Source organism: Convolutriloba macropyga, chromosome 3 (genome assembly GCF_964194025.1).
Source record: "Convolutriloba macropyga chromosome 3, txConMacr16.3, whole genome shotgun sequence".
Lineage (NCBI taxonomy): Eukaryota > Metazoa > Xenacoelomorpha > Acoela > Convolutidae > Convolutriloba > Convolutriloba macropyga.
Genome location: NC_134470.1, coordinates 30,975,055 through 31,001,355, shown reverse-complemented (window position 1 = coordinate 31,001,355; position 26,301 = coordinate 30,975,055). Strand labels below are relative to the sequence as shown.

General features: G+C 33.8%; 2 protein-coding genes across 3 annotated transcripts in view; both read right to left on the bottom strand.

Moving 5' to 3' along the window:
- LOC142336150 (long-chain-fatty-acid--CoA ligase 5-like) overlaps positions 1–9,893 on the bottom strand; it is a 141,249-nt gene extending 131,356 nt beyond the window's left edge. Inside the window, exon 1 of one of the 2 annotated variants that reach the window (XM_075384747.1) lies at positions 9,771–9,893. In XM_075384747.1, coding sequence (XP_075240862.1) covers positions 9,771–9,772 — 2 coding nt within the window. In that variant the 5' untranslated portion in view covers positions 9,773–9,893. Of the gene's footprint in view, positions 1–8,408; positions 8,542–9,770 lie in introns of those variants that run through there. The other variant, XM_075384748.1, reaches the window with a different exon arrangement.
- Positions 9,894–19,266: 9,373 nt separating this feature from the next.
- On the bottom strand, positions 19,267–25,760 carry LOC142336995 (syntaxin-6-like). The gene is made up of 2 exons (XM_075386003.1): positions 25,224–25,760; positions 19,267–19,723 (listed from the first exon to the last, which is right to left on the bottom strand). The coding sequence occupies exons 1-2, from the start codon at positions 25,737–25,739 to the stop codon at positions 19,472–19,474; spliced, it is 768 nt and encodes a 255-aa protein (XP_075242118.1). The 5' UTR covers positions 25,740–25,760; the 3' UTR covers positions 19,267–19,471.
- Positions 25,761–26,301: the final 541 nt, after the last annotated feature.

Genomic DNA, 26,301 nt, shown 5'->3' with positions numbered 1-26,301 from the left:
AAAAATGGTGTACAGTCTAGCTGGTTGAAAATAAACTGTGGTGTACCACAAGGTTCCATTCTTGTGCCTCTTCTCTAATATGGCATCGAATAATGAAATAGCCGAGTTCTGTCATGGAAATAAATCTTATTTGGTAGTAAACGAGGCGCTTAGTCATTATAAAGACTGATAATCCCGTTAAATACCTTTCAGTAATCTTTGATAGTGTTGATTCATACTAGAAAAATTCTGGGGCAGTTTGTAAAGTAAACTTTTGGTCTCGCTATCTATCCTTGCTTTTTCTTTTACTATAGTTTTGTTCGAGAAAGAGCGAACAAAAAAATTTTTTAAACAAGGAAGAAAAAGCTGTGATCATATAGCTGAGATCAATATTGAAAAAAAAATTATTCTTTTAACGTAGGGTGAACTTGCAAAACTTTATTACACAAATTGCTTCCAGGGAATTTTTATTAACAAGTCTGCTTTATTCGCCAAAAGGGTTAAAGAAACTTTTCCACTTGTTAAGGTGATGGCCACGCATCCGCGCTTTTTCAAAATCATATATCGTTCAGTATAGCCGAAGATGAAGTTACTTACTTTTCATTGCAAGACCAAATGACAGATCTTTCCATACAATTTGTTTAACTTACTGTCATAATCTCTCAGAATGAATAAGTATAACAATTAAATTTTGACAGACATTTTACAGTTTATTACGCATGGTTCCGCATTCAGCCATCAGAGCCTCGTTTCGAATCGGCAAAGAAGAAAATAGTTTAACTCTCCCGAAACTAACCGGTTTTTAAGCTTAATTTTAAGACAAAACTGAAATGTAACGGTGCATTCGTCAAACGAATTGCTCTTAACCTACTTTCTTCGTGCTGGCTTTGGTTGTTGCAGCTACCTTAACCTTAGCCAGGATAGCCTGACGGAGTGGGGACAGAAAAATTGGGCAAAGAACAAAAAGAGCATTAGATTGGAGGTGCCCAAACATAAAAAACTCTTTCCACCGTGAAATCCGTACAAACCCGAGTTCGGTTATGGAAGGGGCCATTGCATGTACTGACTTTGTATTGACTTTTATCAATGTGATTTCATAGTAAATGATTTTTGAGTTACGCCCGTAAATTTTTCATTTTTTTGTGTTTACTATGGCTCATTAACGACGGGTCGCCTTGTTTTTTTAACGTGGCATGAAACGATTTTCATAACTTTAGTTCATTGTTTACGGTTCTTATATAACATTAAAAACATTAAAAGCAATTATTTTAAATGAATTTTTGATTTGAAATTAGCCCGTATTTATTGTTCGTTTGTTTTCTTATCTCACAGTATAATTATTGACATTGTCTCTGTGTTCATTCAGGCTTCAGAGACATTGATTAATATTTTGGGTTAAAAACCTGTTAGTTTTTTTCTAATTTTCATTTGTTTTCAAAAAACAAACAGATTTTTAAATTTTGCATAAGTTTGTTCTCTTTGTTGCCTTGTCACTTAGCCTCATTTATAACAGGTCACATAAACTTTCTGATGAAAAATGAATAAATCTGACAAATGATTTGAGCATACAATTAATGGTTTTCTACTATTGAAAAAAATTGTTTCCAAAACCACTTCGTGTTAATACTAGCCCTCATTAATGACAGGCCCGCTTCAAAAAACAAACGGAATTTTAAATTTTGCATGATTTTGTTGCTTTTTTGCCTTGTCACTAAACCTCATCAAGGGAAGGTCATTCCGAGGAAACGTCAGTGATTCTGGCAAAAAGTTAGTCTTTGATAAATGGGTTCACATCATTTCTTTCCAAAAAGATGAGGTGATTGAGTTTTGCCCAGACTTGTTTCATTTGTTGCGTTGTCTCTCGATCTCAATACAAAAAGGCCTAATCGGTTATTTCTTATTCATTGCTAAAAAGGTGGTTTCAAAAGCAGCCGTTTAAGACAAAAATGATGAAACATAGCTGGCAGATTGCCAGAAAATAGCCGCAATAGATTCGTAGATCGACAGTCTAAAAAAAACAGAAAAAAAGACAGACCAAAAAAATTTCGTCTTTTCATTGAAGGCTGATCTGTAATATTTTGATTAAAAATCTGTATATGTTATTGCTGCCTCTATTAGCTGATCTCAAATAACCTTCATTTAGAGTGACACACACCCATTTGACCTTATCTCTTTCAATTAAAGTAAATAAAAGTCAATTTCAAATTGAGGAAGTCATTTTTGAGAGTGAGGTAAGTCAAGTGTGACCAAAAATTTAATCACGCACATGAACAAATAACTCGCTCCACTAAGAGCGAAAAATGACGTCACACATGCAATTCAGTTGAAATTGCATGAACGAATGAACAAAAAGTGGCTGTGACGTCATATGGTCGTAACAAAAATCATGACGACGAAATAAAAAACATAGCAGGACAAGTCCTGAAATACAATTCAAAGAATTGAATGAAAAACTTAGAAGTACTCTACCTGACCAGCAGATCAATTGAATAATGACAGCCAAAACACAAAAATCATCTCAAAAATTTGAGCAACAAACAAACTAAACAAAAATATACTAATTGCTAAAACTCTTAAACTTTTACCGCTAATTTGATCCCTTTAAATATACGTATTTCAAAAATATGTTCAAAACCAATTTGTGTTTCTGAAATCGGACCAGTATTATATCAGCAAGACCTGAAAAATATTCATTGGCCCTTGAAGATCGATTAACTCGAAAATAACCAAAAAATTAAAAAAAGAAATCAATTGCAAATTCTCAGGAAATGTTGCTGAAAATCGTGGTACAAATATCTTCCGAATCATTTCTGTGTCTCTAGAGGCTATCCAGTAACCCAATTCCAAACTTTAAAAAACTCATAGGCTCATAGATCGATAGACAATAATTTTTAAAATTTCAACTTTCAAAAAATAGAAATTCGTTCTATTAAAAGGATGAAAGCCATTCAATTGCCCCCTAGCAACTATTTAAAAACATACTATCAAACACTGGATGAAGTTACCTGGCTACTGAGGCAAGAAAAAATAAACAAAATACAAATATTTCGAAAAAATTTGAAAAAACTGCAAATTTTATTAAAAAAATTCTAAAAGTCGAAAGGTTAAATTGTTGAGAACAAATCCATTGAAACTAAAAACCATGCAGTAAGTTTTTATGTGACCGCGGAATTGGTTTTTTGCGCTTGAGAATGGAGAAATATCAAAACTTCAGGAAAAAATACAAAAATTGCAGATTTAATCGAAAAAATGCTAAAATTCGAGACATTAAAACGTTGAAAACCAATCGATTGTTACTAGGAACTATTCAGTTGCCTATTATCAAACCCTAAAGGAGAATACCCTGGCCCCTGAAGCGAGAAAAACTAAAAAAATGACAGAATTCTCAAAAAATGTGAAAAAAAATAGCAAAAATTAGTATCATTTTGCGTGGTTGTGTTTGTAGTACCAAAACATATAGCTCATAAATTGGTCATAGCAAGTAATTTTGATTCGCAAAAAGCCTTCATCAACTATTAACCTTCATCAAAAACTTCAAATTAAGACTAATCAAACAAAAACTCGAAAAAATTACAAAAAACATGAAAAATTGCATCACTTTGAGCCCAAAACTCCTAAAACTGACCTTTTAACCTTAAAATAAGGCCATCGCAGCAGCTGCACCACTCTAAGAACTTGAAGGACTACTAATGCTCACTTTGGGCCTCTAACGAAACTCCTTAACGCCAGGTGGGTTTTACCTGTTTATCCCGTTTTGGAAGATCAAATCGCACAGCATTACGCGTTCAATGCTCCAAATTCAAAAAGCTTCCTTGAGTTCTTAGGTGCGTTTTCAACTTGCAATGAAAAATTTATCAGTTATTAGGTCATCAACAAATGCCTTCTAAATTCCTTGAGTATCGTTCCCGTGATCTTAGCCTATCGTTCAAATATTTCTGATCGTTTGTTAGCATTTCAATTTTTAAACCTTATTCGAGAATAGTTTCACGAAGCTTAGATACTTCCGTTTGTAATTATTGTAGTTATGATGTTTGAGTGTTGTTGCTGCTCACGATACCATTGGTCACATCATCTGCGTCGGTTGGTTCCATTGTCAACGAATAATAATAGAAAAAAAATATTCAATTGTTTTTGATCGATAAAAGAAGTTTAGAAGTCGAAGATTGAGTTTCAAACATACCCGGCAGATTGCCGGAAAATAGCTGCCGTTGATTCCAATAAGCATGATTGGGATTGAAAGAATAGAAGATATTGAAAAAAAAAGATTTTTGTACAAGAACATTTTTTAAGTCCGATTTATTTTGATGGCATTTCGTAGTTAAACATAACGTACTTCTGTTTCTTAGAGAGAGGCTACAGGGGCTACTATCAATACCAATAAGCATTAGAGATGGTAACAAAGACTTATAGGAACGACGTTCAAATAGCGGGCATCTAAAATTGGGCTTTATGAGTTTATTCCGTTTCTACTTCTGACTTCACTTTTTTATACTGACTCTGTTCATTTTGAATTGCTTTGCTGAGCAACTGGTTTTCAAAATCACTTTTAGCAGAATGAGAGAAGAGAGAAACTAGCTTAGAGAAGTCAAAAAGATATCAAGCAAAATGTTGAAAAAGCGGCAAAATGAGGTAAAGCGAAACATTTTTTTATTCGACGAAGCAGGACAAGTCCTGACGTACAATTCAAAGAATTTTCATTGACTAAACAAAAAACTAGACCTAGAAAGGACTATGAATGGATTGGGAAAACCATTTAGAAAAAAATCCGATCCAAAAAATCGAAAAAAACCCAGAAAAAATCAAAGCGAAATTGCCGCATGTGAACAAAAAACCACTAGCGAGAAAGCGAATTTTTGTTCAAACACCGTTTTCTCACTCTACTTTAAATTTAGAGCGAAAAAATTTCACGCCGCAAAACCACTCGCTTTTTCGCTCCATTTCCTGTTTCGGCGTGACCAAAATCACTACTCCAATTTGACTTCAAAAATCATGAAAATGTGTGAACAGATCTTAAAAAACAAGACAGCGCCCCAATACAATTCAAATTCTTTGAATTGTAAAAAAACCAAGAGAAGGCCAATAATAGCCCAAGCTATCGCTGTGCGGCTATTAAAAATGATCAATTCAAAAATCAGAAGTAATTGAAAACGAATTTCTCCGCCTTTTATTATGCAAACCCTGTAAAATAGGTGTGTTTAAAAAATATCAAACAAATAATCAAGCAACTTTTGTTTTGATTAGAAAAAAAGAATATCAATTGAAGAGAAATTTTTAGAGAAATATTTCAAAAATTTAATTTCGAGGAACTACCTAAATAGAAAAATTAGCTGCCACAGATAGCCGTATTTTTACTTGTGAATGAATTAAATTTAGTTGTGTGGTTAGTTACAGGTATAAACACATGTATTTTAAATACAAAAAACATTAGTCCACCCAGGACAACCTTTGAGAAAAACATTTCTTCCAATGGTTGCTCAAATGAAAACCTAACATTGAAAACTTTTGAATCGAGCCCTTTCTCAATGAGAAAAAAATCAATAATTGCTGCTCTATCAAAAACATATGTTTCGTTGAAGCTTTTGCAAAAAAAATTTGAACGCCGGTTTTGTTAAATTTTTAGGTATGCTGGCTAAATTCTGAAAGATTGCAGTACGTTAAAAGACTTTATTAACTTATTTATAATCAAAAGATTTTACTGTTGGCCCACTAGATTTTTCAAAACGAACTCTTGTTATTGACGAATAACAACCGAAGTGAATTGCAAAAGACAAGATTCATGGTTTTACAAAATTCGCAGTTTTTATCACAAACCCGAAGTCAAAATATGTTATTGAGGCTAAAAGCCATGGTAAACGGAAGTCCGTTTCAAACAACTTGTGCCAGAATTGAAACAGAATTCCAAAAAGCCAAATAATTCTGTTGTTTAATAAATTTAAGTTTGAAGAGAAATCAAATGAAACCGAAATTTCTAAAATACTGATAAATTTTGAATTCTACTGCTTTTCCAGAATTTTGTTCTTATGACTAACCTAACGACAAAAATCGTTACGAAACAAATGATGAAAGCCAAATAATTCTGTCGTATAATTAATTTAAAATTGTCCGTAACTTTCAAGGGCACTCTTGGCAGAAAATGTGACCAACAAAAAAAACTATATTCGAGAAATTAGGTGAGTTTTACCTTAAATTAACAAAAATTGGTCAACAATATAAAAGGCCACTTAAAATAAATTATAACTACGATTAACAAATAAATGAATGTTAAATACGTAATAATTAAGAAATTTATCAAATTTTGCAAAAATAACAGAAGAAAAATAACTCTAAAGTGCAAAAACTAGCGAAAAACGCTAAATTATTGCAAAATCGGCCCAAATAGACTACTCAGACAGCGCTGGAAGAGCAGTTCAACTGTGGAATGCCTAATAAATTTGAGCAATGCCAGACAAATTTCAAAATTTAAGCGAAATACAATTATCTTGAACAAATTCCTATAAAATGCCAAAAACCAGTGAAAAATTTCGCAAAACATTCAAGCTCTAAAAATTCAAATTTAATTTCCCTCCGATAGACTTCTACGCTTGACGGGCTTTTTAGTGACACCCCTCACAACTTTCTGTGATCGATATCGATTGGTCAAAACTGACTGAGCAATAAACATAATTTGAGCATAAAGTTCACAACCAGCGAATTCTTATGACTTATTCAAAACAAACCGGAAATACAAAAAATTACAAAACCAAAATTGTATTAAAATTAGGACATTTTAGGTAGCTTGAAAATAAAGATTTTTTATTGGTGCTTGAGCGAAAAATCCTGCCACTGATATATACTACCCATTTTTGAAAACGTTTGAAAAAGAATTGAAAAAAAAAGAAAATAACATACTGCACACAAATTTAAATTTGTCACGAGGCCAAAGTTTAATAAAAAACCCTATTGCATTGATGATAAAAAAGGTATGCATTACAAAGCGCGAGCATCTAAATCTCAAGATTACAGTAAGATAACACCGCTCCAATGCTATCAAGGCTTTGAAATTTGTTGTGAAAAATGTGGGAACTATTTTTGAGTACAAACAATAAATATCGTCTGATATGTTTTTTATGGTAGAAGCTAACCGCTGGGGGGTACTGTCTGAATATTTTTCTAATTGACTTAGTTTATTATCGGCTTGGCAGAAAATGTGACCAACAAAAAAAACTATATTCTAGAAATTAGGTGAGTTTTACCTTAAATTAACAAAAATTGGTCAACAATATAAAAGGCCACTTAAAATAAATTATAACTACGATTAACAAATAAATGAATGTTAAATACGTAATAATTAAGAAATTTATCAAATTTTGCAAAAATAACAGAAGAAAAATAACTCTAAAGTGCAAAAACTAGCGAAAAAAGCTAAATTATTGCAAAATCGGCCCAAATAGACTACTCAGACAGCGCTGGAAGAGCAGTTCAACTGTGGAATGCCTAATAAATTTGAGCAATGCCAGACAAATTTCAAAATTTAAGCGAAATACAATTATCTTGAACAAATTCCTATAAAATGCCAAAAACCAGTGAAAATTTTCGCAAAACATTCAAGCTCTAAAAATTCAAATTTAATTTCCCTCCGATAGACTTCTACGCTTGACGGGCTTTTTAGTGACACCCCTCACAACTTTCTGTGATCGATATCGATTGGTCAAAACTGACTGAGCAATAAACATAATTTGAGCATAAAGTTCACAACCAGCGAATTCTTATGACTTATTCAAAACAAACCGGAAATACAAAAAATTACAAAACCAAAATTGTATTGAAATTAGGACATTTTAGGTAGCTTGAAAATAAAGATTTTTTATTGGTGCTTGAGCGAAAAATCCTGCCACTGATATATACTACCCATTTTTGAAAACGTTTGAAAAAGAATTGAAAAAAAAAGAAAATAACATACTGCACACAAATTTAAATTTGTCACGAGGCCAAAGTTTAATAAAAAACCCTATTGCATTGATGATAAAAAAGGTATGCATTACAAAGCGCGAGCATCTAAATCTCAAGATTACAGTAAGATAACACCGCTCCAATGCTATCAAGAGGCAAGATGTAGATTGTATAATCTGCTTGTCGAAAAACGACACTACTACCACAACTACGTACTCATTGATGTATTGGAAGACGGTAGATTCAGAGCACTAATACCAATGTTCCAAAAGCAGCCCAATGTGCCAGCCCATGTGATGCTATTCTTTTTCAATTACTTTGTGATTTTCTGAAAAATCCTCTAATATAAGGTCTAACTGATACCTGACTTCATGGACGATATTAAAGGATAGTTTTACTCAAAGAAAAGCTGTAGTATGATATATATTAAGTGTATTGATGTAAATAAAAAATGGTACAAAAAGTAATTATTAAAAAACAGTAACCAAGAATGTACTCACAGGAAACGCCACAATTCTATAAAATTTCGTCTCAATTTAGTTCGAAGTATCCACGCTAGTTTCTAATAATTTAAATCACAGTCCACAATAACAGTACATCTTTTGATAGTTCAACTGATGGTTTAATTAGTGGTTTTTTCTCAGTGGGCGCGCGTGGAGCGTAATAATGAGGTGCTAACGAGCCGATAACAAACGCAGCCGACTAACTAACATCAATACGTCTAAACAAAAAAGGAAACGCCGAAGAATGAATAGACAAATCAGCATCTAAAACCTCTGATTTCTAGTCGCTCGGAACGGGATATTTATAGCATCCCTTCTCTTGAAAATGAACTAAAACATTTTAAGAGATCAGTAAAAACAACAAACAAGCCTGATCAAAAACCACAAGGCTTTGAAATTTGTTGTGAAAAATGTGGGAACTACTTCTGAGTACAAACAATAAATATCGTCTGATATGTTTTTTATGGTAGAAGCTAACCGCTGGGGGGTACTGTCTGAATATTTTTCTAATTGACTTAGTTTATTATCGGCTTTGTGATGCGTACCAATTGAACAGAATCCCAACAGGCAATAAAACGGTCCACTGCCGATGAAGAAAACAAAAATATCTTTTCAGCTCAGAGTATGCCGACCAAATCGAAATAAACAGAGAAAAACATTGACAAATAAGATGCAGTACACAAATAAGGCAAAGTAAACTATTAGTTTCAAGAAAACAGTAAACGGTGTGCTGCCCAAAGTCATAAATGCTAATTGAGACTCCCGCTGTCAAAGTGTGACGTCAGCACATTAAGGGTTAAATTAACCCAAATTTACAGAAAATGACTTCCTTCCTCAAAGCCGAAGTGAAAATTACACCACTCTGTTTATTGTAAATTGTGTATGATCCCTGTTTCCAATTTTAGCCCTGAAATTCACTTTCAAAAAGATATTCTGGCAAGTCCATTCTCATGCTAAACCATCGCATTCTAAAAATGATTAAGGCTTAAGGGTTTTGAATATAGTTTCCACACAACCATCAGCTGACAAGAGCCCCTTTATTAACTATAAACTTAAGCATCATCCGCATTTTCTGTGATACATACAATTAGTATTACACAGATTAGTAGAAGAACTCGACTTGATGGACAGCGACTTGATGCCCTCGGGCTTTACCGGTTCATCCAGAGGTCGGTCGCTAAGTCAAATCAGACAGGCAAAAAATAGTTTGGCAATTAACCGCGTTAAAACAAGATCAATGGCACCAAAATGATTGTGGCAAACTTCTTTTAAGAACAATAAATAAACATTAACGAAACTATCAAAACGATTTGAACTCATGTTTAAAAGAAATCTACTAAAGTTCTCTATCATACTCACATGTTGAGCTGGTTCGCTCGTCCTCTGTCGTTGAGTTAGAGAGTGAAGTTAGTTGATTATAGAAAAGGCAGTAGAAGTGTCTGTTATTCAGATGGTCTCCTCAAATAGAGACAGATCAGATCTGAAATGAATATCACATCACGCACTTTAGAGCAATATTATGAAAGCAAAACGATTACGATATAGCATCATATAAAAACCTAACAAGGATGATCGTTAATGTGCGTTTGCACATGATGTTCCGACCCGCGCTCATCTACATTTTTGACTTAACTGTCTGACTTACATTTTTGACAGAGATAATCAAAAATTGATTTTTGAGATTAACAAAAAATCGTTACACAACCAAATCAATAATAGAATTAAATAATGCCATGCCTCATTACAACGAGATCTGCCATAAAAAATACTACTAGAAAATCATTAGGATCTGTTATAACGCGATTGTGCTAAGGGAAGAGAAAAAACACAAATACATCACTCACATAACTTTATGAAAACGCATACTGTCCAACAAACAAAACGTCAGTTACGCCATAATATCAGTAAATATGTTAATTATTAAAAAACAAGGAATTGTATGGGACTTCTCAATAATGAGAATAAGTTACAAGTTGGCGAAAAGAACAACAGAAACTAAACAAAATTGAAAAGTCCTGCAAAATCTTAAAAATGTATAATATCCTAAACTTCAAGACTATTCGCTATAAACCGACTGCTTCGGGTAACATCATTCATTCAATCTTCAATTACAAGCTAATGAGCCTGGTCAGCATTTTACGGCTACCTAGAGAATGAAAAAATAGGCAAAAACGCCAATTTAAAAAAAATGAGCGAAAAAAGTGGAAGCCATTAAAAAATGAACTTTTCAGTAAAAACTTTTCTACTTTCAATTAATTTTGTTAACGGCAATGGGATTCTTCGTTTTAACAATTTGATTCCAATAAATCAACAAACATGAACAAATACAATAAAACCACGAATTTTTTTAGAAAACCCCTAGTCCCAACGCCATTAAATTCAATAGCTCTCAACGGAAGCTAATAAAAACTTTAAGTTACGCCTCGATGAGACGACAAAGATGTTTGTCATTTGTAAGTCATCAAAGAGACTTTACGATAGTTTATTTACTATGGTAGAAGTAGAAGTGTCTGTAATTCAGATGGTCTCCTCAAATAGAGACAGATCAGATCTGAAATGAATATCACATCACGCACTTTAGAGCAACATTGTAATGAAAGCAAAACGATTACGATATAGCATCATATAAAAACCTAACAAGGAGGATCGTTAATGTGCGTCTGCACATGATGTTCCGACCAGCGCTCATCTACATTTTTGACTTAACTGTCTTTTGACTTACATTTTTGACAGAGATAATCAAAAATTGATTTTTGAGATTAAAAAAACCGTTAAACAACCAAATCAATAATTGAATTAAATAATGCCATGCCTCATTACAACGAGATCTGCCATTAAAATTACTACGAGAAAAATAACAACCACAACAAAGAAGCAAAAACAAAAAAGTAAAAAAAAACTCAATATCTAAGAAGCACCTAGTAACAACGTCAATCAGACAAAAACCCTAACTACACAGATTTACTTTTTCCTAACTAAACAGATGAGATTTTTCCTTAATGAGACTAGGTAACAAGTCGACAAAAAAAAGAAATAATGAGACGAAATTCAAAATAAATCAACGTTTGTTAAACCAAATAATTTCAAAAGTCTAACAAAATAATTCTTGATAAATTGAGTTAAAAGTCAGAATGAAACTAAAAGGACCTCTTTTTGCTAGACTATGCCATAGGAACGGATCAAAGATGCCGAAAAGCTCAAAAAATTACGAACAACAAATTACAAACAATGCAAAAACACAAATTAGTGAAGTCCTTTAAATCGATAGCTATTATCTGAATATTATCTATTTCATTTTCTTTTTTATTATAAATCTGCTAAATTTATAAAGAAGGAGTAAATAAGTTCAATTGGACCACATTTGAAAATCATTAGGATCTGTTATTACGCGATTGTGCTAAGGGAAGAGAAAAACACAAATACATGACTCACATAACTTTATGAAAACGCATACTGTCCAACAAACAAAACGTCAGTTACGCCATAATATCAGTAAATATGTTAATTATTAAAAAACAAGGAATTGTATGGGACTTCTCAATGATGAGAATAAGTTACAAGTTGACGAAAAGAACAACAGAAACTAAACAAAATTGAAAAATCCTGCAAAATCTTAAAAATGTATAATATCCTAAACTTCAAGACTATTCGCTATAAACCGACTGCTTCGGGTAACATCATTCATTCAATCTTCAATTACAAGCTAATGAGCCCGGTCAGCATTTTACGGCTGCCTAGAGAATGAAAAAATAGGCAAAAACGCCAATTTAAAAAACATGAGCGAGAAAAGTGGAAGCCATTAAAAAATGAACTTTTCAGTAAAAACTTTTCTACTTTCAATGAGTTTTGTTAAAGGCAATGGGATTCGTCGTTTTAACAATTTGATTCCAATAAATCAACAAACATGACCAAATACAATAAAACCACGAACTTTTTTAGAAAACCCGTAGTCCCAACGCCATTAAATTCAATAGCTCTCAACGGAAGCTAATAAAAACGTTAAGTTACGCCTCGATGAGACAACAAAGATGTTTGTCATTTGTAAGTCATCAAAGAGACTTTACGATAGGTTATTTACTATGAAAACAACAACAAACACAAATACATGCGAAATCCAAAAATTAAGTAGAAAAGTGCAAGAAATAAGTGTCGAAGCCATTTAAACTATAAGCTTTTTCTCGGAACACTTTATCCATGATTCATTGAACGTCTTCCCTAAGCCACTCGGACGAAATTCAAAATAAATCAACGTTTGTTAAAACCAAATAATTTCAAAAGTCTAACAAAATAATTCTTGATAAATTAAGTAAGTCAGAATGAAACTAAAAGGACCTCTTTTTGCCTAGACTATGCCATAGGAACGGATCAAAGATGCCGAAAAGCTCACAAAATTACGAACAACAAATTACCAACAATGCAAAAACACAAATTAGTGAAGTCCTTTAAATCAATAGCTATTATCTGAATATTATTTATTTTATTTCATTTTCTTTTTTACTATAAATCTGCTAAATTTATAAAGAATGAGTAAATAAGTTCAATTGGACCACATTTGAAAATCATTAGGATCTGTTATTACGCGATTGTGCTAAGGGAAGAGAAAAAACAAATACATCACTCACATAACTTTATGAAAACGCATACTGTCCAACAAACAAAACGTCAGTTACGCCATAATATCAGTAAATATGTTAATTATTAAAAAACAAGGAATTGTATGGGACTTCTCAATAATGAGAATAAGTTACAAGTTGGCGAAAAGAACAACAGAAACTAAACAAAATTGAAAAGTCCTGCAAAATCTTAAAAATGTATAATATCCTAAACTTCAAGACTATTCGCTATAAACCGACTGCTTCGGGTAACATCATTCATTCAATCTTCAATTACAAGCTAATGAGCCTGGTCAGCATTTTACGGCTACCTAGAGAATGAAAAAATAGGCAAAAACGCCAATTTAAAAAAAATGAGCGAAAAAAGTGGAAGCCATTAAAAAATGAACTTTTCAGTAAAAACTTTTCTACTTTCAATTAATTATGTTAACGGCAATGGGAGTCTTCGTTTTAACAATTTGATTCCAATAAATCAACAAACATGAACAAATACAATAAAACCACGAATTTTTTTAGAAAACCCGTAGTCCCAACGCCATTAAATTCAATAGCTCTCAACGGAAGCTAATAAAAACGTTAAGTTACGCCTCGATGAGACGACAAAGATGTTTGTCATTTGTAAGTCATCAAAGAGACTTTACGATAGGTTATTTACTATGAAAACAACAACAAACACAAATACATGCGAAATCCAAAAATTAAGTAGAAAAGTGCAAGAAATAAGTGTCGAAGCCATTTAAACTATAAGCTTTTCTCGGAACACTTTATCCATAATTCATTGAACGTCTTCCCTAAGCCACTCGGATGTATTCCCCTACCCCAATATCAGGATAATGTGATAAGATTTGAAGAGGAATCAATATTACGAAAATATCCAAAGAATTTTTCTTTAATTTTGAAATCTTGTGGCATTGAAGTCATATAAAAAAAAAGTTAGAACATAAAACCTTCAACCATATTATTTTTGATTGCAGTAGAAAGGAAGGGGGTCTTAATATAACTGAAACTGTCACTACTGGTCATTACTGAAACAATTTACGAAAGCAAGTTTATGATCAGTTAATCTTAAAAAAAAATTCCTCAAAAAATCGTTTTTAAAGTCTTAACAGCCATTAGCTGTCCACTCAAAGCTCTAGAAAGGTTCACTTAATGCTCATTGCAAAACGTATTGCACTTTTTGTCCAGTCTATGCCATTAGACTGTAAACGTTTAGTAAAACCTCAAAAAGAAAACCAAAATTTTATTCAAAATTACAAAAATTCGGAGTCGAAGCAAAAAAAACACGAGCGATTCCTTGAAAACGATTTTTTTCTTCATTGGACCTCATTAGACTGTAAATCACACTGCTATTAACTGAACCTCGATATGAAAAGTGACTAGACTCTAGGTGACATAAGAAAACAAAAACATATGACAAGTTCTAAAAAAGTTCTCAAATAGAATTCGAATTTTTTTGATAGTACACTTCCCTATGAGACCAGAACTAGTCTTTCTACCGCCTTTCGATCGTCTAATAGGAACTTAAAATTGATTCATTTTGCGGCGTGAAATGCAATTTTGATTTAGTATTTTTATTAAAAAAAGATCTTCCTTTGAAGAAAAATTGTACTGAAAGTGAACAAAATCATGCCAAATATCCATCCCGTTGTTCACACAAACCTCAATCCTGGATAACTCCTCGAAGAAAGCCAAATTCAAAAAATCTTTTAAGTTTCCAATTCTACGCTGGACGAGCTTTTTAATAATACCACTATTATTTCTCTACGATGTATATATCGATCGGCCAAAATTGTCTGAACAAAAAAACCATTTGAGTATATAGTTCCTCCCCCCACAAGTGGGGTCGGAACATTTATTCATTCAGACTAATTTCAAGAATATGCATAACAGGTAAGTCACTGTGCTTCAGATTTTTTGTACATCAGGATGATAGTCACAGAAACCTTGGGTTACAAATAATCATTTTCAATCTTGATCACTGAGATTTTGGCCATTAAATTGCGATATTTTTTTACCTTTTACAGAATCGATTCATCTACCGTTAAATTATTCTCATGCCTAAAAAATTTACACTCAGTTTTTGGAATTTAAAGCGTAAAATTATTTTACAATCAACTTTTTTTCTATGAAGTACATATACGCATCCTCTCATAAAACTATACATACGAAGAGGTTTTGTACTCGCTTGTGATGACCTGTTTCAGAACTCTGCTTGATTACCAGTTTCTGAACCCTGTTCTGTCTTTTTGCTATTCTGATACTTTACTAAGTTTGTACTTTACTCTTAATGGCCTTCAAAGACCAAAATTTTACGACAAAACCATGGGATAGCAAAAATTTGAACTATACATTCGACAAATTTTCAAATATTGCAAGCAGACATTTGAAAATAATTCTGATACCCCACTTCCAATGGCAAACTTATTTTCATAATCGGACGAGAAAATTAGTAAAAAAAATTGTTGCTAGATCTAAACACCTTGAACATTGTGTGATCAATAGTGGTTTAAGATATCATGAAATATAAACGGCGAATGAAACATTGTCAAAATCTTCTACTACTGTCAAAAAAGATTCAGAGCACATTTTTAGAAAAATTCAATTCAGGCAATTGATGTGGCGTGAATTTAAATTTAGTTCTTGATGTGTGCTGTTGTTCCTATCTATTTAATTATTGTTGTCATCAATTCAAAAATGACACTTCTGTTTATTAATCATTTATTACATACACTACCGGCATGATGTAATTTACATATCATTTCAGGAAGAAACGTGTAAGTTTTGTGAAGTAAGAAAACACTGAGCATGACTAAGTAGAATTTTATCCCTCAATCCGTGAGGTCCGATGGCATCCTTAGATTGAAACAAGAGGGCTCGCATGATGCTGTGCGTAGCACAGATTAAACCCAGATTCATATTTACACACAATGCATTATATCAGCCAATTGAGAGGGGTAATGCAGCAAGGTCTTCACCACCTAAACAACCGACTAAACGTCGGAAGAATTGCTCTCGAACGACTAGTGGGAGCTCTAATCAATTGCAGCGTGCTTCAGTCGGGGGGGGGGGGGGGGGGGGGGGAGGGAGGGGAGCCTAAATGGGACTAAGAAGTTCAATAGTGGGCTTAAAACACCACATTAGAGGTTAACATATACCACTATTAAGATTTAAAGTAAAAAATGGCACCAGTTTCGGTGCACTTTTTGTTTGACTTATAGCATTAAATTGCCGCCAATTGAGTTCAGCAGCTTGAAATTGTGATTGAGAGAAAATTTTAGATCACGCGAAACGCAAAAAGTCAAGGGCGTAAAAGTCGCTCGAATTGTCAAGCATTAGAGACACGTTTACAAAAATTGCTATGCACTTCGTTCAAGAGCAATTAAAAATTAGTTTTAACGGGCTGAGAAAAAAAAATTGAAAATGACATGCAAAAACTATTTTTATATGCTTATGCGCAATTATATATTGGCTCGTTGAAGGTACGGTTAAAGATCAGTTCAAGTGACTGACGCCATGCTCATATCAGATGCGATTCATCATTCATCCTTCTTTGTATATCGCTTTTGTCAGCGATAATTGAATAGGTTCAAAGATAAAAATAACTGACAGCAAAAAACTGCATAATGAACAGCAAGTGAAAAAGAAACACCCCTTAGAGACGCATTTAAAGTTTTCAGAAAAACATTATTTACATACGGAATATTTGATTTTCATTTATTTTAAAACAAAAAACGATGAAAAGGAAATGCCCAAGACTTTTATTTTGATCGTTACGCAATGGAACAGTACAGGCTCTATCCAAGGATACGAAAACAGGTTTGTCAATGGTTGTGGTGGATTACACGTCGACTCATCGCGTATGCAAGAGAGACCGGTTAATTCAAAATATGGGCACACCAAAAATTAAACGAATTGAGAAAAAAAAATAACAATTGCAAAAAGATATTAACAAAATTGTTATTGGGTATAAAAACGCAATCCTGCAACAGTTTGATTTCAAAATTTACCAATTAAGCAACGGCACCAATTTCCGCGAGCACATTTTGAAAAAAAATGAGTTATCACATTGTCAAATTTGCTCAATCAATTATATCACATAGAAAAAAAATAGCAACACATTTCAGCCGTCAATTTGTTTATCTAACATATAAATATTAAATTAATAGCGTCTAAATCTTCGTCAACAAAAAGGGCAAGGCGTTTGAGTTCGAACAGCATACCTTTTCTAAAAACAATTAGCAAAAATCATTAAATGAGAATACAATTTCGAAAATTGACATGAAAATCAGCGCTGCATTTTAGTCAATTAAATTATTCAAAACACAAAAGTTTACGTAATTTATGTCGATTGAAAAAAGCAATTGTTTTACTGCATACAAATCTTTCCACTCTTCGATTAAAATCCGTCAATTCATTTTCTCCGAAAAATCATTTTCAGTATTTTGAAACTGAGCTGGGCTACCAACATTATTTTCGCCAAATATCAATAATTTGAAAAATATACATATCAAAGGACACAGGTCAAATCATCTCATTGGCTATTTTCAAGAAGCTGTGAAAATTAGGAATTCTATTCAAGGAAGAAGCGAAATAATCTGAAATTAGCTAATTCAACTTTTAGCCCAATTGCCCTAAAGAAGGGAAAAAGTGATGTTCTTAAAAATCATATTGCCTTATCTTAATGAGTTTCTCCAAAAACTATTTTCCTTTTAATCGTGAACTTAAACTCTAGATTCACAAGAGATTAGAAAATAAACAGTCGCCAGATAAAACTCAAATTAGAACTGCAACCGCCGAAATTGTGCTTAAAATAGGAAAAAAAATCTTGTTCAAAAGTGAGAAATATTGGAAAAAATGTATATTCTTCAATTACTGGAAGTCTTAGGAAAGTGGTGATTTTTCAATTGTAGGCTCTGAGATAGCATTTATAAGAAATAGCACATATTGGTTTGGGATACCGTACAAATCGAAAAATATTCCAGACAAGGGTTAGCATAAAATCCTCCTCTGTTAAAAAATGAGGGAACAATAAATCAGAAATTATAATATGATTCCAATTATTGAACAATTTTGCCCCCCCCCCACAACTTGATGGGTGCATATTATTTTCACCGTCCGACGCACGTGCCATATTTTGGTATAAAGATTTACTATGTAATGGCACGTGCTCTGTAACTAAGGGGTGCATAACGTACTGGGGGCACAGACAGAAAAGATCCCAATTTTCTCTCACGAGTAAATTATATGGGGGAAAATAATCAAAAACATAATCGACTAACGTCGGGCAAATTGCTCTCAAACGACCGGCGAGTGGTTGGCTTTGTCAGTAGCTTGCTACGTTTTATTGAGGCTAGCTTTAGCTGAATTAGAGGGGCGTGAGGTGAGCGCAGCGGGGGGGGGGGGTCTTTACTTGCACGGGGTTTACAGGAGTGTGGATTAGGGGGGGGGGGGGGTAAGTGAGTGGGACTTATGTGTGGGGGGAGGGGGTAATATGGGTCACACCATAAGTATAAGTCTCCAAAGAAGTTTCTGTGAATCGTATACTTACAGACTAGTGAGCAGAAGGTCTCTAAGAGCACTTAATTCCCCCCTAGAAGCTACCTGTTTATCCCGTTTTTGAGAACAAAGTCACAAAATTGCATAAAAATACCAACAGGACTAATATAATTGCTACAAACGGCGCTTGAGAGCAATTAATCGGACCAAATGATCAAAAATTGTCAAGGATATGCTGAGAAATGTGGGACAAACCGGTCGAAAATGAGACGCAAATGTTCGAAATTTCATAGCTCACTTTCATAGACCACATAAAAAACGAGAATTCTTGAATAATCTTTTTGTAGTGAACTTCTAGAGGTAGAGAGCTTTAAAGTGATTTAAACTGAAAGCTTTAAAGTGGGAGCTTTAAAGTGGGAGCTTTAAAGTGATTTAAACTGAAAGCTTTAAACAGAGCTTTAAGGTGAAAATTATCTGAACAAAAAAGTGGGGCTAGCATAAAATTTGCATTTTTTTAAATGTGGGAACAATCGGGTCAATTTAATTTATATGAGTAGTGCAAAACACGCATAAGAGTGACGTAATAAACTTCAAAAACTTCAACTTACTGCAAAACCACTTCTTAAACTCAACTCAAAGCCCTGAGATACCTGTTTCGAAACCAGTGTTCTTAAAAATCATATAGCCTTCATGTAGGAACTCAAAGACTTCTGAACAAGCACTATGCTCATCGCATTAAAAAGGAACATTTTTCAATTCTTTTCCGCATTTTACTAGAAAGATATGTTGCAAATAAACATCCACAAAAATCAGCATTCTATTGAAACTACAACTTTACATAAATTTTATGCGCCCAATTTACAACACCAATTGAATTGAACTATTAACTAGAATAAGCATAATTTCTTCGAATTCCAGCCATTTTAAAATTTGAGGATTTGTTAAATAATGTCATAGAATCACCAGCAGAAGGAACAATACAAGAATTATCACAGACAAAATTCCTATTGCTGTCCATTGTCGTTTATCATCTGAAAGTCTTGTAACTTTCGCCAATTTCTTCATAACATTGTCCATTTTGGTAGCCGTTGAGTCCATTTCGTGTTGCAAATCATCGAGTGCGTCATTTTGGTTATCCAACTCATCGCCAATTTGCCTGCTCATAGATTTCAACACACCAATACTCGTTGTGACACGCTCAATCTAAATATAAAGTTCTCTATATGCACTAGAAATATGCACCTTGGTACAATGTTCATGGATGTTACCGAATCGTAAAATGTGTGCATAATCGTCGAAAAAACAATGCTAGGTTTAATTTCTCCGGGCGAAAAAATGCTGACTTTAATTTTTCTATTTGTTTTCGACACATTCCCTCCAAGAAAAGATTGTCAACGGAAATTCGAAGCAGATAAATGAATCATTTTGAAACGTAGGCTTTGTAGTGTTTATGTACGCCAGAGCATGCTTACATACAAAATTTTAGCCTGAGCTGTAAAATATTTACTGTGCGCATAGAAAATATTTCAGACTCTTCAAAAAACTGCCATACTCTCGTAATCGACAATCGCCCGACAATGTTCTGATTCAGTTCTGATGCTGACTGAATGGAAGGTACGGGCCGATATAATACTAAAGCACCATAACTATTATTATAGTTTGCTGTGGAAGCATTTTAAGCATGATTCCAGTTTTAACGGTTACCTCGATTTCAACCTACTCAGAAGAGCAGTTATAACACATTATAAACCAGCTTAGCGTACATGCAGGAACATAAGGAACGCGTGAACATAATTCTCCAAAAATGGGGATTGAACAAATAATCCGCCCGGGAATTGTTAAAAGGGTGCTCTTATTACACCCACACATTTCCCAGAAGCAGAAGCAGCAGCAGAGTGATTTCACACACTCTGGTATAATAAGATGAAAATTCGTCACTACATAACCTCAAGGGCTTTTCTGGCGCTTAATTCCCCAGCGTGTACATGGAAACGCAGTGAGGTATAAAAACGGAAAAAGAGCAAACTACGTCATCAGATCCAGTAATAGATTTGTAAATAGTAGTTCAATTTTTCCATATACATACACTTCATTTGAAAATGAAATTCTCCCCATATACGCCAGATTATATCTGTCTACTTTGCTTTGATGTGACGTAACAGTAGTACTTCGATCTAATCACTTCCCTCGTCTGCCTACCATAAACACAATGCTTAGTCTGCTTGACCAATTTTTTTATTGATGCGTCTAGTTATACATAAAAAGGAACAGCTTTGCTTCGGCTAATTGCTTGTATGTCCTAAACAGGGAACATTAGCCGTTAAAATTATTATTAGCCTTTTTCGTGTTTAAAAAAGCTACAGAAAGTTTTCTTGACTACATGCATAAGCAGGCATTTAATGAAAACAGCGGAATTTGTTGTACCCTAACTACTTTTAGCCATTTATCGTTCAATGGGCGTGATTATATTCAAGCAGGACTTGTTGTCACATTGCGCTAATATTAGAAGTGAGATCGTTTGATTTGCAAACAAATTGCAGCATGAAATCATGCTCAAACGGTCTTATCAAGCTGCGCTAATCATACGTCAGAGAAAATTTCACGCCTGATATCAGCTAAACAAGACAGCTAAAGTGACATTCAATCATATAGACCTCTGCGCAGCAAGAGCTATCAGTACATATTAATCGTACTATCTTCAGATTCAATGTGTACTCGAGAACAATTGGAAATTGAAAGAAGAGTTCGAGCGAGTCTCTCCGTGGAACAAAATGTTCCAACGCACCTCTCTAAAAGCCTTAACAAAAGTTTTAAAGGTGTTGAGAAAATCGACGATATCTTTCTGGAAGAACTTTTATGCAATGCCAGCTTAGTAGCGATTTGTTCCATTTCGTCCGTTATAGCATATGGGTAAAACTGGCATATGGGTAAACCTGTGCAATGCCGGACATTATCTCTATGTATATTCCCACCTCTAATTACATTATGGAAGGCAGTGCAAAAGCAAGCATTAGTTCTTACGCAAAAGCACGCATTTTCTCATTTGATAAACCTTGAGCATAAGAAATATAGGGAAAAATTGTTTGAAAACTGCAATTTAAAAACATAGCTGAGAGATTGCCAGAAAAAAGCCGCAATAGCTTCGTAGATCTGCAGTCTCAAAAAAAACAGTAAAAAAAGACAGACCAAAACAATTCGTCTTTTCATTGAAGGCTGATAGGTTATATTTTGATTAAAAATCTGTATAAGTTTGCTGCCTCTATTAGCTGCTCTCTAATAACCTTCATTTGGAGTGACACACACCCATTTGACCTTATCAAGTGTGAGGTAAGTCAAGTGTGACCAAAAATTTAATCACGCAAAAGAACAAAAAACTCGCTCCACTAAGGGCGAAAAATGACGTCACGCACGCACTTCAGTTGAAATTGAATGAACGAATGAACAAAAAGCAGATTTGAAGTGGTTGTGACGTCATATGGTCGTAACAAAAATCGAAATAAAAAACATAGCAGGACAAGTCCTGACGTACAATTCAAAGAATTTTCATTGACTAAACAAAAAACTAGACCTAGAACAGACTTTGAGTGAATTGGAAAAAAACTATTTCTAAAGAAATTAGATCAAAAAAATTAAAAAAAAAACAGAAAATCAATGTAAAATGCCGCATATGAACAAAAAACCATTTGCGAAAAATGGAAACTTGGTTCAAAGAAAAACTAGGTCTAGAATGAATTATGAATGGATTTGGGAAAACCAATTAGAAAAAAATCCGATCCAAAAAGTCGAAAAGAATAGTAAAAAATCAAAGCGAATCCTGTTTCGGCGTGACCAAAATCACTACTCCAATTTGACTTCAAAGATCATGAAAATTTGTGAACAGATCGATCTTTAAAAATAAGCTCCACAAAACATTTCAAATTCTTTGAATTGTAAAAAAAACCAAGACAAGGCCAATAATAGCCCCAGCTATCGCTGTGCGGCTATTTAAAAAAAGTTAAAGATTGCCACCACTTCGGCAGAGAAAAGTGTTGGCAAGTCGTCTCCCTTCCTGAATTGGAGTAATTTAGAAATCTGACGCAAAAACTGTTCGAGAAAAATAAAAAAAAATCGAATACAAAGTATGTTTCGGTAGCTTTGAATTGCCAAAAAAAAATCTGTTTTATAAACTATCAGCTTTTATTATAAAAATTTACATCAATAGGGTTTGACGTTACCGTCATACTATTACGCTTTATATGACCCTAAATTTTGCGACCAACTTTGCATTCATTATTATGTGGACTTCATAAAAAACTTTTATACATGTATTCTTAATTGCCAATTGTGAACAACGCTGAACTTAAAATTTTTGTTGGATTTTGAAACATATAAGCGAGAAACCGTAAGCAGAGTTCAAAACAGGAAAACATAGCCGGCAGGTTACCGGAAAATAGCCGCCGTTGACGCGCTTGATGCACATCGGGATTAAGAGATAAATTGACACATTTTTTCCTATTTTTTTCAGTGTCAAAAAATGATCTAATTCGGCGAGCAGTTTTGGTTGGTTTCTAAAACTATACTTAATTCAGCTTCTAAACTGGAAGATAATAAGCTTAAGTTGTTCAATTTTCTTGCCCGTGAACTCTGCTTACATTGTGAAATTTAATTACACTAAATTTTTATAGTTACTAAGTATTTACAAAGCTACGTTTTAAAATGTCCAGCTCTAAAATGTAAGTAGATTCCGAGTGAACTCTACTAACGAAAGATAGCAACGAAGCTTTTCTTTTACGATAGGGGATTACTATTACCACCTTCGTGGTTACCAAGATGAGGTAGCTGACAAAATTAATTTAATCGGCAAATCAGCTTCAGTGTCACTGGATCAAAGCATAGAAAGAATTATAATAAGAGGTCAAAAAGTTTTCTGGGCAACGAAAACAATGTTGTTTAAGTCAGATTCCAGATCGTTTTCATAAAACAGATCTCAAAGAAGCGAAAAATAAATGAGTTTGGCTTCGAATTCAAATGACCAGCAAAGATTATCAAAATAATAGGTCTTTCCCCAGAGCTTAAAACTACCAGAGAAAACATAACCGACTAACGTCGGGCGAATTGCTCTCAAACGACCGGCGCAGAGCTAAAAGGCTCTAATAGCACTTAATGCCCGCTGGGCGCTACCTGTTTATCCCGTTTTTGAGAACGAAAAGTCAAAAGCGTCAGACGAAAAATCGGTCAAGCGAAAAATCGCATAAAAAAGACCGAGAGGACTAATATAATTGCTACAAACTTCGTTTGAGAGCAATTAAAAACAAAACAATTTTGAACGTTGGGAAAAATTGAAAATTGTTAATTTAGGATTAAATGGGTAAGAAAAACATTATTCCTTGATATAATTGTATTGTGCAATTGTATTGATAAGTTTAAAAACTAAAACGGACGTTTAAAAAATGGCGTTATAAGAGAAGCCCCACTTTTCATAAAAAAGGTTATACATAATCAGAACAAATTTCGTAAACGGTCAAAGTTTGAGAACTAGCAGAAACCAGGATTCTCATCAGATCCTTGAGTATAAGATACAAAACTAATCATGCAATAATCTGCAAAACTTTCTGTTGTTACAGTCGGTAAAGCAACAACTTCTGCCAATTACTCCTATTAGATAGAAAGAATCGAATTAAAGAAATAATCGTCGCCGTTAAACAATCTAAAGCTACTACATTTCTCGCAAAATACCGGACATGCAAAACGTCAAAAATGCAACACTTAAGGTTGGAAACAAAATTATTTTTGACTAAAATTTTTACGTTTTTTTTTTCGTAAATAGCGATTTTTTTATACTTAGTAAAAAAAACCTCCGAATCTATTACTTCAATGCTGACAATAACTAAGATTGCCCGATGACATGGATCAAATAGATCCATACATTTCAAGATTTAGATTATTTTAATGAAGGCAGGTAACATCAGAACAGCTCGAGTGCTTCTTATTGACTCAACAAGGGTCATTGATAGAAAAAACGGATGGACTTCAATTAACAAATATTTGTACAACTAAAAAATTAGCAAATTTGAATACTGCCTTTTTGCCATGTTTTTGATCTTTGAAGCCAGAACCCATAAGACGGAACCTAAGAATCAACAAAATTCCTAAACAAAAAAAACGTGAGAAAGATTTGTCTTCGAATGAAGAAACTTTCTTACTAAAATCTTTAAATCCAAAATACAGTTTGGCACAAATTCAAGCTGGAAGGTCAATTGTTTTGTTTCCTTAAGGCCAAATAGAGCAAACAATACTCTGGACAATAAAAATTGCTATTAAAATTAATAATTTGATTAACAAATTTTAAAGAGTACATCTCCATATACGAAAGCTACTTTAACAAGTCAACAAAACAAAACCAGCGAATTAATAGAAATTGTTTTGACTTCAAAAGACAGAACAAGCAGCAAACCAGACATAAAAAAAAACAAAATAATTTATTTCTATAAGATAACTTTCTAATTAGCGAATGGGTTTCGATTTTGATCTAAATTTATTTCACAAGGCGCCCTTCTTATTAAACTTTTACAGCACATTAGAGGATGAATTAGATCAGCTGCTTCGATTCTGCATGAAAAAAAAAAGAAAGAAATAGTCAAACCTTGAGAAAGAGACATTTGTAAAACGAAATAGCGCACAATAAAGCCTTCGTTAGAAATTAAAGAAAACTAAGAAAACTAACCTCTTCATCCTGTCTGTGCAGCAATTGTTGCTGTTCATTCATTGCACCCGTGATAAATTTATCGTTCTCCTCATCATGGAAACTCTCTAACTTGGAATATTTCACACTTCCATTTGCCGATTTTACTGTCCCTTTCGATCCAGCATTCTTTTTCTTGCCAGCTTGATCTCTCGCAATTTTATTTGGCGATTTTGTATTTCTAATAGCAGATTCTATAGATTGTAACTTGTCTTTCGAAATTGATATAAATTGCTTGCGCGATTCAACTTCAGCCGGAGTGATTTTGAATTTTTTTGGGTTAGCTTCAACAATGCGAACCGTTTCTTCTATATCTTCGATATCGTATTGGACATCTCGTAAGGCCGTTTTAATTTCACCCCGCACATCGTTTACTTCTTTCAGGCCATTGGTAGGTGAGCTATTGTTGGCGAGTTTTTGATAGGAATCGTAAAGGTTGCTCAAATTGTTCAAGGCGCGCTCAACGTCTGCCTTGACGATAAAGTATGGGTCTTCCATAGGTTGTTTCTAAACCATGTTCGTCTAAAAAGAATAGGTCTTGTGAAAAACATCGCTAGCATATCTATTGTAGTTATTCTTCAGAAGTAAAAACTATTGCTAGCTTGAGGTGACTGGTGCTTGATTCCTTAGAATTAAACTATGACCACCTTTGTTACTTATTCAAGGAACGTTTACGATGCTTTTCTCCTCATCTTCACGCCCATTCCAATTTCTACTTCATTCACGCTGTTTTCCAACTTGAGTTAGGCTTACTCGAATAGATGGTAGCGTTCACTTGAAGAAGAGACAGATAGAAAAATCAGGAACTGCTTTTGTTATCAGCTAAATTCTTAACATAACCGTCTAATGTCTCACTAATTGCTCTCGAAAGATTGATAGGCGCTCGGTTCTGTTGTAACCTGCTGCAACCAAATGTGTGTGTATGGGGGTGGTACTGGTTCATTATGCTCGAATGATGTTATTAGAGCTTATATAAGCCACTAAATAATAATTAGAGAACCTACTTTTGCATGTACGCATTGATTTGTGAACCGGACACGGATGAGACAAGGCGAACCTG

Coding starts and splice junctions, on each gene's coding strand:
- LOC142336995 (XM_075386003.1), bottom strand. CDS start 25,739: ATGGAAGACCCATACTTTATCGTCAAGGCAGACGTTGAGCGCGCCTTG. Junction 19,724..25,223: donor TGCACAGACAGGATGAAGAG/GTTAGTTTTCTT, acceptor CTTTATATTTAG/ATTGAGCGTGTCACAACGAG.